This window comes from Manacus candei, unplaced genomic scaffold (genome assembly GCF_025592945.1).
Source record: "Manacus candei isolate 608988 ecotype Guabito, Panama unplaced genomic scaffold, ASM2559294v1 h1tg000005l, whole genome shotgun sequence".
Lineage (NCBI taxonomy): Eukaryota > Metazoa > Chordata > Aves > Passeriformes > Pipridae > Manacus > Manacus candei.
This window is the reverse complement of record NW_026138053.1, coordinates 26,711,908-26,732,499: the sequence shown is the minus strand read 5'-3', so window position 1 is coordinate 26,732,499 and position 20,592 is coordinate 26,711,908. Positions and strand designations below refer to the sequence as shown.

General features: G+C 46.6%; 1 protein-coding gene across 2 annotated transcripts; it reads right to left on the bottom strand.

Moving 5' to 3' along the window:
• Positions 1–1,502: 1,502 nt before the first annotated feature.
• Positions 1,503–20,579, bottom strand: RNF2 (ring finger protein 2). 2 transcript variants are annotated; one of them, XM_051794442.1, is made up of 7 exons: positions 20,485–20,579; positions 8,621–8,709; positions 7,849–8,009; positions 6,347–6,562; positions 5,358–5,630; positions 4,330–4,501; positions 1,503–3,893 (listed from the first exon to the last, which is right to left on the bottom strand). In XM_051794442.1, exons 2-7 carry the CDS (start codon positions 8,705–8,707, stop codon positions 3,792–3,794), a joined length of 1,011 nt encoding a protein of 336 aa, XP_051650402.1. In that variant the 5' UTR covers positions 8,708–8,709; positions 20,485–20,579; the 3' UTR covers positions 1,503–3,791. The 2 variants fall into 2 exon arrangements, with proteins under 2 accessions (XP_051650402.1, XP_051650392.1); XM_051794432.1 differs by lacking the exon at positions 20,485–20,579 and adding an exon at positions 20,208–20,224.
• Between the last annotated feature and the right edge of the window lie 13 nt (positions 20,580–20,592).

Below are 20,592 nucleotides of genomic sequence, written 5' to 3'. Positions count from 1 at the left end.
ATAATTCTTTTCCAGAGATCACCTGGGATCAAATTGGAAAGAGAGAGGGAGGGGGAAGAGAATTTCATGTTCCCTAGTCACATTTTTGGGTTTTCAAGTGGAATGTGTTGGCAGGCTGTGCTTGCAGGTAACATACTGCTCACTTCAGTGTTAATGGATCAGTCCTAAAGTTGGTTACCTGGAGCAAGAATCGTTCCAATTACAGTGAAGTAGGTTAAAAAGAATGTTTAATGAAGCCCCTTGTGGGAAATGTTTTTGATTACTCCTGCAGCTCCTCCTAAGGAACAGAAGGTATTGTGCACCTTTTCCAAGCCAAGGCAACTATTCCCAGGTATTTGGAGCAGCAGAGAAAGTGAAATTCAGGCCAAGATAGGGCCAGTCGTGCAATAATTAGTAACCAGAACCCCAGAGTTTGTTCCAGGCTGGAGCTCGGGGCCTTTCTTGTTCGTCCTTGTACTGACCCACAGTGCCAGGGTTGGCTGGTGCAGCAGGGACCAGAGTGGGAAATGGGAGGATAATGCAGGTGGTGGTGGCAAGGCCACAGCTGGTCCTGTGTGCACTCAGAGCTGGCCAGTGTGCCAGCCAGCACCCACTGCTGTGCCACCACCACTGACACACCTTCAGCACCTCTTGGTTGGGTCAAGGTGTCTGCAAGTGGCTTGTGCTGAACAGAAAATGAGAACTGATCGACTGCTGGAAGCCTGAGGGTTGGAAATCAGTGTTGGGCCATCAGCTGGACAGCAGGCTGGAGCATTAGTGCCAGAGGACAAGGGGAAGTTGTAGGATGTGCTGCAGTTCCCACTGTGGGTGGTGCAGTGGCACCTCGGATGCTTTGTACCTGGGGACACGGCCACCTCCCTACTGCAGAACCCATGAGCACTCAGGATGTTTTCTGCTTAGCTGGGATTTAGGGAAGCTTTAAGGGACTTCAGGCTGTTCAAAGGCAACTGGGATAATCAGGGGCAGCCCAGGGAGCAGCAGGAGCACGGGCACAAAGGGATCTTACACGGTGGGAGAGCTTCAGTACAGCTCTTGGTGAACACAGACACTGCCTCAGCTCAAGGGGCAGCCTCTGGTTAACAGTTGTAAATGCAGAGAGAAAACAAGCAAAGAAACAAAACTTCACTGTTTAAAATAAAATAAGGTACCTCAGCCCAGGTGATTTACAGTTGCCCTCCACTGCTTTGGACCAAAGCTGCTTCATGCAGTTCAGTGCAACAAAAGTACCGGGGTTTAACCCAGTGCTGCGAAAATCCTTCATCCCCTTCCTGGGGCTACAGGATCTGACTGGAACAGGAACACTTGAGACAAGTCAGTGGAAGAGCTGCTGCCTCCTATGTGCCTCTATTTCTCATTCAAGGCACAGAACACCCTTTGGAGTTCACTGCTTCCAAGGGACTGGAACACCCAACAAGGTGGAGCTCAGGGGCAGCACTAAAACACACCCCAAAGGGCTTCTTTTATCAGCTTCAACAGGAAGCAGCACTGAAAGTTCCAACAGGTTGTTGATAACATTTTTGCTTTTATTGTCAGTTTGAGCATTTCAGTGGGACTTTAGTTGGACAGGAGATAAGTTAGGCTTACCCATACCTAACATGTTATGTACTTGAAAATAACACGGCTTTGAAAGGGGCAAGAGTAACATCATGTTGAAAATAAAATAGTTTCTAGCACTAAAGAGTCACAGTGCAATCAATGGTTTAATCAAACAACTACATTATATATATAATATTTAAAGAACATAAATATTCAGGAAATTCACTACAACATGAAAATAAAAGCTTCACATTCTCCCACACTTTTTGAAAGAACTGGGGACAAAGTGACAGACAGCTCCTAGACAGACTGCTCAGCTTCACAAACACCCCTCTTGCTTCAGGGCCTGTTCATCCCTACAGCTCTCACACCGGAAGGGATGCTGACAACTAATCTAGAAGTTTCCCCATGAATTTAAAGCATTTCCCATGGCTGCTCCCCCACCCCCCGGTTATATTCTGTGGACATGCACTACTAGTCTATACAGCAACGTTTCACCAGAAAGTAAGAACATATTTCCTTAAGAACTGCCCCCTCTGTGTTCTGGGGCTTCAAAACTTCAAGTCACAAAACCCCCAAGTCTCTCCAGTCAGAGAAAACAATTCAGTTACTCAAGGAAGCCTGTGCAGTTTTCAGGGGGATAAAGCTGACCTGGAACAGCAGCTGGAAAGGACACGTATTTACAGGTGCTAGGAAAGCCTGGGGCCAGGGAAGGGTAAATCCTTCCCAGGAGAATCTCCAAGCATTGGAATACTGGTGTAGCACATGCCAAAACCAGTGGAACTGCGGGCAGCACACAGGAGGAGCAACACTGTGGTGTGAAGTCTTGCTTCTCACCCATCACCAGCTCTGCCTTGAGCTCCAGGTGCAGAGAGGTGAGGGGTCATCAGCAAGTCCTCCAGCAAAGGGAACCTCGTGGGGACAGAACATCCTTCAGGCAGGACACAGGGGAAGCAGCTCCCCCAGAGCCTGGGCAGAGGGGTGGAACATGCAAACAGCAGCTCCCAGGCCTCACGAGGGCCCAGTGCCAAGCTGGAACACTCAAACCTAAGGTTAAGACACTCAGTGGTACACGTTGTCAAGTACTAAAGTTGTCTTCCAAAGTGCTAAGCCATGTTTGTTAAAGCTATGGCAAAGGAAAAAAAGGAGAATCTTGGAGCAGCTTATGGCTGAAGTCTTTCCTACTCACACACCAGGATAAGGTCATTGCTGGGGTGGCACAATTCCCTAAAGCAAAGCATTTTGATGGCCATGTGCTGGAATTTGGGGGATTTGCTTTAAAAAACAAGTTTTCCAGACAGTTCTTTAGAGCACATTCTAACACACTCACAACAGAGATCCCACTCCAGGGAACAGAGCAGGGCTGTGACACTTCCACAAGATTTACTTCCCTTAAGCTGTGAGGACAGGGCATTGTCAGAGAGGCCAGGAGGCAATCATCAACACTGGCACATCCTGCATGGGGAAGAGTTACGGGTTTGGGTTGTTTGGGCTTGTTTTGACTGAAAACCAAACCAATCTCATGAATCCCCTTGCCCTGAAGGATCAAATTAAGACCAGTAAACAGCAAGGTTTCCAAGATTTCTCACTGCAGCTCTATTTAGAATCACAGAATCCCAGAATGGTCTGGGTTGGAAGGGACCTTCAAGACCATCTCGTTCCACCCCCTGCCATGGGCAGTGATGCCTCTCACAAGATACCAAACTCACATTTGTTCACAAGAAAATGACTTAATAAACCTTTCCTAGGGAATCACCTCTAGCTGCAAGGCCATCCAAAATCCGTTCTCTACCAATCTTTCAGATGGAGAACTGGTACCAAATTCTAACATTTAACACTTTCCTTGGCATATGCTACTATTGAACAGACTTCCTTGGCCATCAGTACTTCACAGAGGCTACTGTAACTGTGTCAAATGTAGGAGAAATCCAGATTTACCTGGACAAAATGAAGACATTCCAAACTGGAACACTTGCTCAGTTATCATGCATTAGGAACAAAAAAAGCATGTCAAACACTGGAATGCACTGGATGGAGAAGGTCATTTAGTCTCCTAGGGAAAATCCAAAAAACCCAACCCAAAGACTAAATTAAATACAACCCAGAATACTGTCTAATCATATTACTGAGTATACTGAGGGTGCCCGAAGGCAGCACGTGTATTGTCCAGGAAGATACTGGTGGTGCCTTCTTTTCATATTAAAGAAGTTGTAGCTATAAAAAGAGTCAGTCCCAGCCCAGTTTCCCAGCATGGCCTATTTGTGCTCCTTCGTGGGCGCATAGTACAGTTCCATGGGCTTGTTCACCTTCCAGTACTTCTCACTGACCAGTTCCAGGGAAAACGACCCATTTAGCACCTGGAAGAGAAGAGCAAGACACAAATGAAGTAAATCTGGTCGTGCTGTAAAACAGGCTCCTTAAATATCACTTCAACGTGTTGGCTTGAAGGAGTCCCCAGTAATGTGGCACGAGTTACCAGCTCACCAAACCCCAAGAGTGTTGAAGTGTTATTTTTCCCTCGTCCATTTTAACTGGAAAATAACACCATAAGCCAACTTGTAGTTACTGCACCACTGCATTTTCCCAAAGTAATTAATATGCCTCCTTTTCTACCAACCAAGCCTCTGCTGTCTCCATTTTCTTGGCAAGCAGCTGATCTGCTTCTAAATAACCCGATGCCATGGATTTTACCCTAAAGCCAACTCGGGACAAGTGCAGCTGGGTGGAATTGAATCTGGATTTGTCTGAAGGACACGTTCCCAGCGGGATTTAGTGTGGGCCAGAGGTGCTTACAGTGTACTGCTCGTTGGCAGTGGCGATGTAGATGGTGTACTGCTTCTCACTGGCCGTGTCCAGGTTCATCTGGTTGGATTCTCCTTTGCTCCGAAGCTCCTCCAGAGCCAGCCTCACAGCCAGGTACTTGGATAAGTGATCCACTGTGGCATTGCCTGAGGTCTTGATGTACCTGTGACAGCAACCACAATGTCTGAGCAGCAGGGACGGGGGGAAAAACATCTGGAACGCCTCCAAATATTAAACACCAGTTGTGAAAAGGCCTTTAAAGACAGCTCACAGCTGGAGCTTCTCACAGATTGACAGACATTACAGAGACATATCAGCAGAGAAAGCAAAGAAGAGACCTGAGGAAACTCCACAAAACTACTCGTTGCTGTGAGCCAAAATTTGCTGTCAGTGCTTGGACTGGATTATGAACAAAAAAAACCCAGGAAAACCTTCCAGCCTGCAAATCCTGCTGGCACAAAGCTGCTCTGAAAACTGCTGACACTTCCACAAGGTTTGTTTATTCCCAAAGAATCTCAGAATAGTAGAAAGGGGCTGATACTACACCATCATCCCACTACCTACTGTGAACTGCAATACTAAAAAAAAAACCTTAAAAACATCTTTATTTGTGATCAAAGGCTTGAAACAGCTCATTACTGTAACTTTCCAATAGCTGAGCAGTACCTGACTTGGAATGGGAAGAGGGAAGGAGTGCTTATTTGCATTTGGCACTGGTACAGGGTGCCCAGAGAAGCTGTGGCTGCCCCATCCCTGGAAGTGTCCAAGGGTTGGACACACAAGGGTTGGAGGGGGCTTGGAGCAACCTGGGGTGGAAGGTGTCCCTGCCTGTGGCAGGGGGTGGAACAAGATGGGCTTTAAGGTCCCTTCCAACCCAAACCACTGTGTGACTCTGTGATATGGTTGAACAGGATGTTGTGTGACCAAAGTAAATGGATTATTCCAAGCCCCAAGAGGTGACAGAAGCCAAAAGCAGCAGCAAGGAGAAGCAGAGCACATGAGAGGAGCAGCAGACTGACCTCGTCTGCGCGCTGTCGTCGTTCTCCATGAGCTTGGGGTGAGGCTTGAAGACCAGCTCGATCTCACTGGCCCCATCCATCACAGGGTCTATGGCCACAGTGGTGTTGTTATTGTCCAGTTCCAGCCCGGAATCATCCGAGGTTTTGGTCCTCTTGGTGCTGGGCCCTGCCTCCTGGTTGCTGTGTGTGGAGGCGTTGCTGCAGTGGGAGCTGTCTCCGTTATCCTCTGCTCCGCTGCCGTTCTCGATCTGCTGCTTCTTGCCCCTCTGTAACCTGGGCACAATAAATACAGACCAACCCTGATCCCCACTCAGAATTCACCCAGGGGACAGGCCCTGTACAAATATTAATATTTTTTTTAGAAAAAGATTCTCATAGACAAGATTATTAATTTTTTCCTATCCCTCAAACAACTTCCAGACATGTTTTAAGACCATTTTAACTTCATACAGTCGCTTTTCAGGCAATTGCAGACCATTATTTTCATCTAAACATGAATCCACGTGTGATTAAAAATACAAATCACACCATGCTTCACCACAACAGAAAGTCTGGGGTCTCTTTCCCAGGTGGCTCTTTGAAGTTTAAATGGACACTGGAAATTTCACTACAGTGCAATCACCACATATTCCAGCCTGTGAGTTAAGTTGCGACTAAAACTTAAGTCCTGGTATTATGTGCATTTATTTGCATGGAAGGGTAGTATTTTGGTACAGAATTCCTTGTATTATGGGTTGTTACCCAAGACATGACAGCCATAATTGGGTAAAACTAAGCTGAAATCTCCATCAGGCCACCACAGGCGTTGCAGAGAGCAGTACGAAGGTTTCTCTTAGTAGGCAAAAGCTTAAAAACTGTTTTGCCAAAGGCTGAAAATTATTTTGGCAGACTTCAGAAGAGAGGAGAGGACTCTCAAGCTACACAGGCAGCATATTTTTAGTTTGAAGGCAAACGAGGTGACACGTGGACAAATGACACGATTAATGTACCTGTTCATGGCCTGGATCTTTAATCCCTCCTCGATGCTGTGGCTCAGGGCTTGCTGGTTGTTGTGTTTGCTGATTCGTGCCAGCACCCTCTCCTGATGAGCCTCATATTCATCTCTGCTCGGGTAAATCTTGCTGATGAGAGCATCGAAGTTGGGGTCTGGGCGCAGGGATCTCTTGGAAACGAGCTTTTTGCGACACGTGGGACATTCTTTGTTGCTGGACGTGAACAAGAAGGAAGCAAAGGGCACTAACTCTCCAGCAGGGACAAAACTCTGCCCTGCTGCTGCCATTCTTAGTCAAAGGGCTCGCTAAGACTCAGTATTTATAGTAAATCTGGGATGGCAGTTGCAGATATTTAAACAAAAATCCCAAACATACCTCTCCCTGCTGCTTTTTTATTTTAAGGTATGTCTGAACAAACTGTGTTTAGACCAAGGAGTTCAAAAGTCCCACTCTGCCAACCGGTTCTTCCCTTCACTCTCTGGCTGGATTTTCACCTAGAAAAAATGGATCTCTAGTGGAAATTATATTAAGGCACAGTCTTAGGAAGAAATCCTTCCCTGCGAGGGTGGGGAGGCCCTGGCCCAGGTTGCCCAGAGAAGCTGTGGCTGCCCCTGGATCCCTGGAAGTGTCCAAGGCCAGGTTGGACGGGGCTTGGAGCAACCTGGGCTGGTGGAAGGTGTCCCTGCCCAGGGCAGGGGGTGGGACTGGATGGGCTGTAAGGTCCCTTCCAACCCAAACCATTCTGGCATTCTGGGATTCTGTGATTTCTAGCACTCACAGGGCAAAACAAAGGCTAAGAAATCTATTCAATTGTTCAAGCGCTAATTACTGGGAAAACTAACCCAATCTTGTCCTTCCTACTATTTGTGCTCATTTAACTAAAACAGCAGGATCACACCATCTTTTTCCTGAGAGAGGAAGAGGCCTCAGTAGCTGAAAGCCTGGTGTCTTTACTCCTGATGGTTTGTTTCCCTCTAATGAATTTTTCCTAATTACTCATCAGAATTTACCCAGGCACAGCAAATTAAGCGTGACACAGATAATTGCCATTATCAGAAATAAAACCATCATTGCCTTAATTGCTATTGGTTACCTCAGAATTCTATCTGGGAAAATATGAACGTGTAACTGAAGAATACAAGAAAAGATATTTGCACTTTAGCACAGGAGTGAAGCTTGGAAGCAGAACTACAGCTGAAGGCCACACAATCTGAAACTTATTATTAGGAAAAGGAAGAATAAGGGAAATGAAATTTATTTTTGAAAGTAACATTTGGTTTACTGTTACTGGATTAAACAGTTAAAAAAGAAAGAATATAAAAGAGGGTTTCAATTCCTTGCAAGAAACAGAGTTATGGGATGGTTTTTCAGGAGGGAAGAATGAGATGTGTGTGCCAGAGATGGCTGGAGGTGGAAGAAGGAGATGTGCAAGGTGTACAGTGACTGTCCCAGACGAACCCTCGGCCCCTCCTGGCTGCCCTTCCCGCAGTGTCACCCACCCGCTCCGCAGGGCCGTGATGATGCAGTCGGCGCAGAACCGGTGCAGACACTCCTTGGTGGTCATGGTGTTCTTCAGCATGTCCAGGCAGATGGGGCACATCAGCTCGCTGTGCAGGCTCCGGGGGGACACCACGATCTCCAGCCCATCCGTGATGGCTTCCTAGTGCCACGGAAAGGAAAAGTTCTTTGAAGGAATTTAGACACTGCCTCATGGAGATGGCGTGTGTTACTACAGGGAAACACGGCAAGCAGACAAAACAGGACCTACATAAACACATCAAACTACCAGCAAGGCCAGCTCTGTAGCACACAAGAAAGGCAAGGAGCTACTGGAGAGGGTCCAGTGGGCCATGAAGATGAGTTGGGGTCTGGAGCATCTGTGTTATGGGCAGAGGCTGCGGGAGCTGGGCCTGGTTAGTCTGGAGAGAAGACTGAGGGGGATCTCATTAATGCACATCAAAAACTCCAAGGTGGGTCAGAGGATGGTGCCAGACTCTCCAGTGGTGCCCACTGACAGCGCAAGGAGCAATGGCCAGAAACTAAAACAAAACAAGTTCCACCTCAACACGGGAAGAACTTTCCATGAGGGTGACAGAACACTGGAACAGCTGCCCAGGGAGAGCCTGGAGTCTCCCTCTCTGGAGATATTCCAACCCCACCTGGACGTGTCCCTGTGTCACCTGCTCCAGGTGACATTGCCTTGGCAGGAGTTGGACTGGGGGATCTCCAGAGGTCCCTTCCAACCCAAGCACTCTGGGATTCGAGGATTACCTGAGGTGTTCTCTGCAGTTCATACAGACTCAGCTCCCAGGTCTTGCTCAGGGGCTGCGTCCCGTTGGTCTGCACGGCCTGAGACATGGCTGGGAAGGAGAAGAGAAACAAGCTCAACGCTCCTGCGCGCCCGGTGCAGGATCCACTCCCTCTCCCAAGCCAGTGGAATTGCAGATCCTCGCAGACACAGCGGGCTCTGTGCCAGCGAAGCAGGAGTTCTGGGGGAACACTTATTCATCCACAGCTCCACGGATAATCCGTGCTCTGTGCCCCTCCAGAAAAACTGAGGGAGCCAGTGAGCCGTGAACACTTGGCAAAAATCAGCTGAGTTGTTAAACAAAAGTGACACGGAACTGAAGGCCACAAAACTTCGGCCGTGCGGTGCCAATGCTGCAAACGCCACCTGATGTGGAAAATATTCCTAAAACATCCACTCACAAATGTGCAGAGGGGTCCAGCAGGGTCGGCCTCCTGACCAAGGGGAAGGGCAAAATTAGACATGACAAAAAACCAGCTCAAAGTGCTCACTGGGGCACACCAGGATGGCTTTTCCTTCCTCCTGAAAACACACTGCATGGAGTTTCCAAACAGAAGTTTAGGGAATGCTGAAAGATCAAGTGCAACACAGTCACTGACCGATAAAACAAAGGACCACACAGAGAAACTGCAACGCTGTCCCATCAGAATTTCAGGATTATTGGATGAGATGAGGCAAAATTACCACACATGGTCACTGCAGACGTGAAAAAGTGAGGGGAAAACGACTGAAGAAAAGGATGTTTCTGAACAAAAGATACTCTCACACTGGGGTAGAGGAGGCAATCCTTCCCACCTCTCCAAAAATGCCTGCCTTGAAGCAGGAAAACTTACCCTGGACTGAGGAGTATGTTTAAAAAAATAAATGTAACTATAGAAGTAGCAAGATTACAGCTGCAGACATTTCTTCTTGGTGGAAGAAGTGCTTTCTTCCTTTCTTTTACCACTTTTTTAAACCTAAATTTGTATTTCCAGACCCTTCAATTCAGCAGCCAAATGCATTTTCTATCAGCATCTACCACATACATTATAATCCAGTTTCCAACTCATCAAGTTCTATACGAAAAGAGCCAAAAACTCTCTGGAGAACAAGGTTACTTTGTAAGGTTTAATTAATTGTGAAGGGAAAAGCAACAGAAGCAGTGCAGTGAAGATTATCAGATCTACTTCCATCCAGGCACAGAAATCAGAGTTTTCTCACCTTAGGAAAAAAGAAGGAGGGGGGAAAAAAGCCTGACATAAAGTAGCCACATCCAGTGTTATGGCTATTAGGTAGAACACTGGAATACTTTGGGTTGGAAGGGACCTTAAGGCTCATCTCATTTCTCCAGGTTTGATTCCCTGTCCCTCCCCTGCTCCAAACAGCAGCTGGAAAACGGGAAACAAGCTGACATTTGGTGTTTAGTCCTAAAACTTGCCTGGTTGATTTGCATCTTTTGTAGAAGAAAACTGGAAACAGGGGGATTGTTCAAGATTATCAGAATGGGTCAATTTTGGTTTATCCTACCCAGGCTGTTTCTCAGTTCTCCATGTTGTTACAGTGTCAAAAACAAAATAAAACAAACGCCACCTGTGCTTTTCTTCAGGAAACTTTGGATTGACTTTATAAATCCAAACTTCACCCACAAGCTGAACAGTGCTGGGAGATGAGCCTGTGGATCCAGGAAAGAGCAGTACATCACTCCAGCTGAAAACTTCCTATTTAAGCCTGATTTCCTTGGAAAACAGGGCTTATGCAATCCCGCTCTTTGTGCTCATTTTCTAAAACAAATCTGAAGAAAAATGGTTGGGGTTCCAAAACTTCACAAGAAAATAAGTCTTGTTCCTGAAGTGCTGGAAAACAGGTAGTTACAGGGAAAAAATATCAGTGTGGAAGAGCCCATGTGAAAGGCCCTTGGATCTCCTGCCTCCTCACCAACTGGGGAATTTATGCCAGTGTCCTTCTGAAGGAGGTGTCTCTGCTCCTGCTCTTCCCAACTTACCTTGCAGAGCTCTCCCACCCCTCAGACCCACCAATACCCCATGGCTCCTTGACTTACACCTCGAAATTTGTCATTTAGAACAATTTAGGGCTCCCTATGTTGGCACTATATTGGTTCCCCAAAGTTCCTGTGTTGGCACTAACAGTGCCCTGCTTTAACCAGGGAACCAGAGGCTTTCCCCTGGATGCCCCCAGAGATCCCTCACAACCTGGATTATGCTCCAAAATGCTCTGCACTGCCTATTTTAGCCCTATTTTAGTCCAGGCAAAGGCTAAAGAGCATGTGCAGGTGTGGTTGTGTCAGCACACCCTGAGGACAGGGAAAGGCTGGAATGGTGCCAAGCAGCTGGAGCAGATAACCCACAAACCCAGCCATAACCACATCACCCCAATGCAACTCTAAACAGTGTCCACATTTCTGATACTTTCATGAAAAAAAAAAACACTTTTGAGGAAAAAAAAAATTGCATCAGGCTCTTAAAAAAAATCTATTACACATATTTTTACAGAGTATTAAAATCTTAGAGATCAACTGATTTCTGTTCCAAGTTGTAAAAGGTAAATATTTAGACTTAAAACAGTAAGAGTTAGACTTCTCTTTGGTGTGCCAAGTTCAACAGCACCTTCGGCCATTCTGGTTTTTCTTTCCAAAGGATTAGGTCCTTTAAAAACAGGTATCATACTACAGTTACTTGGAGGCTTAAAAGGATTAGAGTTTGGGGTTTTACTCTCTCTCTCATACTATAACTAGTACCGGGGGCAGACTGCATGTTTTCACAAAGTCTTCAATTCTGTCGTTCATTTAAATTTATTCAATTAAAAAAGGCTGAAATGTAAGGTTTTTTCTGCTTTTACTTTCTGACTGAAGAGCTTGATTTGAAAAAAAAAAAAATCATACAATTCTGGAAGACACTATTTGAAGAAATTAATCTGGCCTGCAGTTGACTGGCAGCTCGGATGGCTCTGTGTTCAGTTATAACACAGGACAACTAACAGCAGGTTATAATCCAGCATTACCTTGAGCATTCACGCTGTTGGGAAAGTTTTTTCCTCTCTGGATCAAAAGATCCCTGGGAGACAGTGGAATCAGGCTCTGGCCTGGAGCTCAGCTTGTTCCCAGCTCTGAACTGAACTGCTCAGTGATCCTGAACAAGTGTGTCACTGCATCTGCCTGTGCCTCCCCTTCCTCCCTACTGTCACCACTCCTGCTGCCTCTCCTGAGTTTATGTGGCACTGCCTATAGTGACCCTGATCTCCAAAGGGGCTCAGCTCAAGAGAGCAAAGTCTTACTGAATGGCTTTAGTCCCTTCACCCACCAGGCCCTGTCCTCCCAGTGAAGTTCAGTGTCACAGCATCCCCTACTGGGAAGGTTTTCACCTCCTGTTTGCAAACTGCATTCAATATTCTATTTGCCACGTGCACAGTCACCTTCCCTCGACACAATGACCCCTGAGCTTCGCTAACACCGAGTTCAGCCCCATGCCCTGATGTTCAGGGGTGCAATCACAGCACAGGGGCTCTGTAGGGCAGCTCACCTCCAACACACAAATTAGGATACGATTTGCTCTCCATCACCACCGTCTGCTTCAGACATTAAAATCCCATTTAAAACCTCGAGGAGCTTGTGCTGTGGGCTCACACTACGAGCCAGACAGAAAGCAACAATTACCTAAGGTACCAAAACCAAAATGAGAAAGTATTTCCATTCAGCATCAGAGACAGTCACACTCAACTGTGGTGGGGAGCAACCTGACCTGCTTTTACCAGGAGGTTGTGTCAGATCACCTTTGGAGGTCTCTTCCAACCCAAATTATTCTGATGATGGAGTTCTCTCACTATTAGAGACATTTATCCTTAGTTTTGCTGTGTAGAAAGTGACCCAGCCAAAAAAAGCCAACAGCAACTACCACCAATAAACCACTGCCACAATAAAAAGCTGAAGAAATCTGACCTTTTACAACCTATGTGGCCAATTATTCTGTGAGCATCCTCCCTGCCCGCATAAGAAACATCAGAAGGCTTTTTTGGGACAACAGTGACCACTGGCTTTATACAGAGTAGAATCCATTTGTGTGAGCTGTTGAAACAGCAACAAGGGATTTGGGCCCTCAGACACCTGTTATGTTATACAGAACATCCAGCAAATCTGCTTAAATGGGAGTTTTCTTCACAAACACACGATATAGCCATGTATTTAAGAAAAAGAACACTTAGAACAGAGCTGTAAGTGGGGGCAGGTTAACTATCCATCTGCAAATTCATGAGGATCAGATAAAAAAAAATAAATCAATGTTACCAAGTGAACAGTTCCAGCTATTCATAAAATGCCTAAAAGTATATTAATGGGCTAATTTCAAAATTATTACCAAACACTTTATAGTTAATACTGATGGGTAATGTGAGCTCCTTTGTAAATGCCTGCCATGGCTAAAAATGAGAGGCTCCCAACACGTTTCAAACATTTTGCACACATTAACTAGAAGTCTCACGTGCACAGCACAATCACAGCCAATTAAAGGACTATAAAAGATGCCAAATTAATATAAAATATGAAGCTGAAACTCCAAATAGCAATTCCAAGCTTCAGAAGCCAAATCTGATAACAAATAACAAGCATTTGCAACACGGTGCTTTTCACTGGGTGATAGCTTACAAACAAACACGTCCTGGGACTGTCTGTGTGTGATGGAATCACTGAATCAGAATAAAGAACAAGGGAGAAGAGACACAGAATTGTATCATCATAGAATTCCAAAATGGTTTGGGTTGGAAGGGACCTTGAATCCCATCTTGTTCCAGCCCCTGCCATGGGCAGGGACACCTTCCACCAGCCCAGGCTGCTCCAAGCCCCGTCCAACCTGGCCTTGGACACTTCCAGGGATCCAGGGGCAGCCACAGCTTCTCTGGGCAACCTGTGCCAGGGCCTCCCCACCCTCACAGGGAAGAATTTCCTCCAAATATCCAATCTAAACCTACCTTCTTTCAGTTTTAAAACCATGTTCCCCTTGTCTTCCACGGAACAGGTATCTTAAGCTGTGCCAGGGGAGGCTTAGGTTGGATATTAGAAGAAATTCTTTCCAGAGAGGGTAATCAGCCCATCAGAATGGGCTGCCCAGGGAGGGGGTGGATTCTCCATCCCTGGAGGTGTTGAAGGTGAGAGTGGATGTGGCATCAGTGCCATGGGCTGGGAACCACAGTGGGGTTGGATCAAGGGCTGGACTTGATGATCTCAGAGGTCTTTTCCAACCCGGCTGATTCTGGGATTCTGTGATTCTACGATCTGTGCTCCATGAAAAGAAAGAAACCAGCACACCAGCAACTCCAGGGCCAACAGTGCTGCTGGGAAGAAAGGAATCAGATCCACGTCAGGGCATCATCCCTGGATTCTGAACTGGGCTTTTGATAGTGTGTATTTAAAACCACCTGCATCATTACAAACTTCACCACCACCTTAAGTCCTCCAAAGATCCTCACAAATGCCAGCACAGTCCTCTCACCGGGGAGGTTCGGGTTGGATTTTGGGAAAATTTCCTCAGTGAAAGGGCTGTCAGGCACTGGCACAGCTGCCCAGGTCAGTGGTGGAGTTCCCATCCCTAGAGGGATTTAAAAGACATGTGGATGTGGCACCTGGGGACGTGGGTTACGGTCCACGTCCGATGTGATGAAACAAAGCAGATTTACCCTCTCACCATTATAAGTCATTAAAAATTAAACATGTGATAACCACCCTGGCAATCCCAATTTAACAGTGTTTTCACCTGGTTCCTTGCCATCCTATTTTCCTCCTGTATTTACAGAAGGAAATGAAGAGATGAACATTCTGATGTTTTGATCAATTGTATCAATATGGCCCCACTATGGCTGAGAAAACAGTTTCACTATAATAAAACCAGACAACTAATATTAAAACAAAAATTCTGTGTTCAGATGGGTCCATCCAAGTCCCACTGAATGGCAGATAAGTGATGGACTGGCACAGTGGAGAAGTTCCTAATACAATAAAACTATTTGTAAATACACCAGTGGCAGATGCTGATGTTGACACACTCAAAGCTGTGCCAAGTTGTACATTTAAATACTGAGAAATCTGAGGTTTGCCAGTCTATAAAGAACAGCAGCAAAGAGAGACAACCTCAGTGCTGCCCTGGAGCGTTCCCAGCCAGGAGGGAAAGACATGGCATAATTAATTCAAGACCACAGACTCAAAAATGTCCCAAAGCAGCCAATAAAACTGAGGAATGCAGAGAAATCCAAGGCATGGGCACAGTTTAACAGCCGCCACGTTGATTACACTAAAAATCTTTTCCCAGCATGACCATCCCTCTCAATCACACCAGATCCCAGATTTTAGTTTTCCTGATAACTAGTCCCGAACTCCTGTTTTCCCACAGCCTGCCTAGAAACTTAACAGGTCTTTCTCTTCACCATTAAAAAAAAAATCCTTCCTTGAAAAGCAAGTAACGACACCTAAAGCTGTGATGATGGAATGTCTGGAAGCTGCTGGACATCTGACAGAGGGAAAAAAATCATATTGGCATTTCTGACACCACAGGCTTGGAAGCACATGATCTTTTACATCTTCTTCACTGTATTTATTCTCCTGAGAAAGTGTTCCACCTGCTGCCTTAAGATATGGGATCTTCAGTCGTCATTCCCCATGTCCTGGACCTGAGAGGGACTGATCCATGGAGCATCCCCAACCTGGCTGCCAAGCTGCTCATCCTGGGCTGTGACCTCACACAACCCACCTGCTGCGCATATGGACACCTCTGGAAGGGTTCAGTGGATCCAACGCTGACAGAAGTGTCCAAAGGGACATAATTCCTCCTGGTTTAGATGGCAAGGGCAGTAAGGAAAAAAAAAGCACCAAATTACACTTCTTATGATACCCCAGGCTGTTTTATCACAGTGTTAAGAACAGTCACATACCTTCGGATGTGACACAAGTTTGTGATTTTAAGTTGGTGCTTCTCTGTGCATTTAATTAAAAAGCTTAGGGTTTTTTTTTAATCTCAAAGAGATTGATTAGAAAACTTCACAGGTTTTGGTACACACACCAAAAAAAAGGCAACCATTGCCCACTGTTCTAATGCATCAGGCAGTAAGGTTACTTTAATCACTAAAGCTCAAATCCTGGTACTTTGCCTTTCACACCATCGATATCTTGTCCAAACTAGTATTAAAATATGCTACAACATTAATGCTTCTGCTAGGAGTGAAAACAAACCCCACAACCAGTACAGGAACAGCAGCTTTTCACTGTTAATGTGGGTCAATAGATCAGGCAAGCACTTGACCTCAACTGTGCCAGAGACCTTGGCCAGCAACTCAAATAAAAAGGAAAACAGCCACTACCAAGCCATAATTTAGCCCTGTGAAGCAACAATATTAAGCAGAACTCTGGAGGAGTAGAATTGTGATTTTATCTGCTAGTTGTTAAATTTTATGCGAAGTTTCTCATATTAGGAAGTGTGTGTGTCTACCCAGGTGAGTTTCAAAAATGAGCTTTTTCATCTCTTAAATCAATCTTAGACTGCAGAGTTAATAACCAACTGGGATGGAGAAAAGCAAAAATGCCTTTCTAATATTCATTTCAGTACTGTATCAGATAGGAGGGATAAAGGACTGAAAATTTTTGGGAGCAAACAAAAGTAAACCTTCAAACTCCAGAAAAGTCGAATCTGTCGCAGCAACTAGATTCACACAAACAGGCCAGGAATGACATGTGTTGCCTTAGGATATTTTTAATGAGATTTTGGGGTTTTTCCTTGCCCTGCACTGCTGGCACATTTTTTTTGTGGTGAACCACTTTCTTGCTGCCTCCCTGAAGCAACAGCTGCCAAAAGCAAGACCTGACCACTGCAATCAGTAAGGTGAGGTTTGATCATTTCAACTGCTTTAGCCTTTACATTTGCTGTGTATTTTAACACAAATCCTTGGAACATCCCTGCACTACAATTCAAATGACCTTTCCCATCTGCACAAAGGCAGCGAAGGTTGGCTCTCGAGAAAACTCAGTCTCTTCAGTTTTTACACTGGAAACGTGGAGAAACACAGTTCTTGGCTGGTGATTCTGCTGGTAAAAATCACTTCTACAGCTACAGTTATACCAGGAGGAAAAAAACCAACACACAGCTGTTCTCCACCCAACAGCTCAACCTACTTTTGGTGGCGAAATGAAACCCACTGATTCCATTCTGCCTGCAGGACTTTGCAGTCCTGAATGTAACACTGAGCAAACCCGAACCTCCAGCCAGAGGTGTGTGCACATTCCAGGTTCCTTCCTGACAGTTGTGGGGTCAGGCAGCTCTGTCATCCCAACCTGCAAACATGCACATAACTTCAGGGTGACTTGAAAAAGGAGCTAGAGAGCTGATACATTAATATTCCATATTTAATTTCTCTCCAGGGCTGTACCTCCTGCTGCCCCTGCTGCACTGTTCCAGCCCTCAGACGCCCATCCCGAGCCCAGGGTGGAAAAGGTTGGAAAGACCCAGTTTCCAAGACAGTCTAAACCCAAAGGCACGTGGAAATAACCACACTAACCCTGAACTCCAAAGCTTGAGGAGCCAGCACAGATCTGCTTCTATTTCCATGGGGAAATGAAGGGGGGGTTGAGCTTTTTCATCCCACCGACAGCAAAGCTGCTCATCACCTTCCTGGACAGCTGCTCTGGGGCAGTGCCACAGTGTCAAGATGCTTCTAAGCACATTTTAAGAAGCATCATGAAAGTTCAAGTCAAATACACTGTAATTCAGGTGCCCTGGGATCACATCCAGCGAGCCCTTTGTATCCTGCTCTTCAGCACACAACACACCTGCCATCCATCCCCTTTATTAACAGCAAGCACCAGTACCCTGTTGCATTTACGTTATAGGAACAATTCTGAGAATATCAGATCAAGAAATATGCTTGGATTCCAGTTTTTCCAGAGCTATGTTAGACAGACAGAAAGATTTCCCCCCCACTTAGCAGTTATCACAGTGAAGCCACAACCAACAGTGAGAGAATTTTCTTGAGGAGAACAAAAGACAGCTTGGCTGTTAACAAACAGAAAATAAACTCCCCCACAACACTTGGGAGACAAAAAGACTCAAGCCATCTCATGTATGATTGACTTAATAGCTACAATAAATATATAGGAGCCAAATTGTTAATTTGGCAACGAAGCAGCTCTCGCGGAAAACTGGGTGACAGCGAAGAACAATTTGCATTCCAACAACTCCCTCACAAATAAGATTGTACATTTTGTAAACAGTACTACAGGAGCAATATTCACACAGTTTAACCCAGTAATTATCCAAAACAGTTTAATGCTATCACCAAGAGGTGAAGAGTAAAGCATGGATTAGGTTTTCAATTAGTTAGCAGAATATTACTGCTAACTCTCAGCTGTCTGCAAGGGAGCCCCACGATCCAGAAGTGGGGGCAAAGCAGAGAGGGATAATTCCTAAAATATTTCTCCACTGCAACAAGTCTAAACAGCTCCATAATATTGAATGCTGCTCATTCCTCAGAAAATTAAGAATTTAGGGTCAGCTTCGAAGGCCAGTTGTTTTCATCAGCAAGAAGAACCAAGCTGAGCTCCAACAACATCCCTTCTCCAATCTCTTTTCCTCTCTGTCTACACCATTATTAAGCTGCTGACCTATTCAGAAAAAAATAGGTAAAAGGTATTTAGGGAAAAAAGATGGAGGGAATTCCTTTACTCCGATATGTCTTTCCCGCATGTTCCTAGAACTGGTGCTGCAGTAAGAGCAGATCCAGTGCTCCTTATAGGAAAAATACAACTGAGCAGTCCAGACTCGTATCTTGGTTTTTGAAGCTCCTTTTCCCCCCAGTTCCATTCTTTTTGTAAGCATGGGAAAGAGTTTAAAGAAAGCTGCAGAAATTCAGTTCTCCCAACATCTATTTCACATCTAAGACTGACAGCGTTCCTATGGGTGCCAACCACACTCCTCCTGAATGGTAACACAGCCCTGAACATGCCAGAATTCTGCTGTAATCCCCCAAGATGCCCAACCAAGTCTCTGCACTCAACCCATTACCACATATCACTCTTAAAACACAAAGCACCATTGATAAAGGGAGACCTGTGCAATTTATTTTGCCAGGGCCTGCATATTATTTCCCCTCTAAGACATGACAAGCAGTGCTTTTCTTGGCAGCTGCAGCAAGGCTGGGGCTTCAAAGCTTTGAAGCCACAGGTCGGAGTTTTAGCCACTGAAGAAGTGAAAAAACACCTCCAATGCACCATCTGTGTCCCTGTATTATTACAAAGTCAAACACCAAAAAAATAAGGTAGTTTTTAAACATTATCAATGACTATTTGCAGGGTCAATAAGGTATAAAGATGTTCCAAACTTGTCATTGTTGAAAGGGACCATTACAGAGCCAGACCCAGCCAAAAAGCTCATGGCTGACACTCAGCTCACACTGCCCAAAGAGAATTCCTCCCACCTCCAAACAACTGACAAAGTTAACCCTTCAAACAAATACATATTTTAACACAAATTACGCTGCTTATCCCTTTCTGCTGCTGTGCCTCTCTCTCAGCTGACATGCTGAGTGCCAGCTCTGAGCTTGACATGCTGTATAAGAAAGTCAAATGATCTCATTACACAAGTTTTTAATGAAAACACAGATGAATACAAATTAGAGTACCTCTGCAGGGAACTCCTATGACAAATCGAGCCTTTGTCAGTGAAATGAGTGACATATTTGATTAAAGAACTTTCCCCAAGCAACAATAATTTCCCCCGCACACCAGTCACGTTCTTTCAAATGCAAGCAATTCCCTTTAATCCGTAAAAGCCCGTGTGCAGTGCACAGTTATTACACGGAGCTACAGCCACTTCCAAACAGGGCTGCATTATGATTTATCATGCTGGAAATCATCTTTCTCCACTAGCTGTCCTCTGGATTTCTGCAGAATTAGGCACTCGATCCAATTATTTTCCATAGGAGAGGGTCTGAAAAACAAACAGCTTACAAAAATCCCGAGGAGAACATTGCTCAGTGCTTGTTTCATACGTGCACTGTGCCATGGGCTCGGAGGAAGGGAGGCAAGTGATTCTGGAGAGGCAGCTACCGCAGAGTGAACAACTTGGCAAGGAACAGGTGCTAAATTCGTATGGGAAGCAGCGAGAGCGGGTGCGAAGGGAGGAGGCACATCCACAGCTCCCGACACAGCGTCTTCCTGCACCTGCTGCCCCGTGGGAAGCGACATTTTCCCAGGAGCAGGAGCAGCCAGGTCGCTCCGAGCCCCAGCTCAGGAGCATCACCCCTCGCACACCCCGATGCGCGGGGCTCGGGCGGAGACAAAAGACCGCGGAGGCAGAGCTATAAATCATATCCACCGTCATATTTTACAGAGGGGGCGATCCGCAGCCCCAACAATGCCGGCTCCCGCCCGCGCTAATGGGCTCTCCCTTCCCAAGGACGGCGTTTCGCAGTGCCGCGCTCCGGGGCTGCCGCTGCGGTACTGCGGCTGCCGTGCGGGGCGGCGTGCGCTGCCCCTGCCCGCAGCTCCCCCGCACCCACAGACACTGTGTAGGCACACGTACATACCTACACGACAGATACACATCGCCCCGCGGTGCAGCCCCCCCGGCCCGGGGGCGGCTCGGTGCCCGCGGCCGCGGGGTCGGGGTGCGCTGGGGCCGCCCTGCCACGGCTCCTCCCGGACACCCCGGCCCCGAGCGGCGCCCCCCGCCCCGCAACGCCGCCCGCAGCCTCCCCGCAGCCTCCCGCCCCGGGGCAGCCCCGCTCCGGGCACCGGCACCGCCCGAGCCCAGCCCTGCCCTGGCCGGCCCCCACAGGGACAGCCCCGCCCGGCCCCGCTCACCGAGTGCCGCCGGGTCCCGCCCGGGTCCCTCCGGCCGGCGCTGCCGCCGCAACCCCCGCAGCGCAATATGGCGAGCGGCGGCTCCGCAATGGAGCTCGGGAAATAGAG

Excerpts from the sequence above, each read along its gene's own strand:
- RNF2 (XM_051794442.1), bottom strand. The coding sequence starts at position 8,707 with ATGTCTCAGGCCGTGCAGACCAACGGGACGCAGCCCCTGAGCAAGACC. Across the intron at positions 8,010-8,620 it reads AACTGCAGAGAACACCTCAG|GAAGCCATCACGGATGGGCT; the intron begins GTAATCCTCGAA and ends CCGTGGCACTAG. Across the intron at positions 6,563-7,848 it reads ATCACGGCCCTGCGGAGCGG|CAACAAAGAATGTCCCACGT; the intron begins GTGGGTGACACT and ends GTTCACGTCCAG.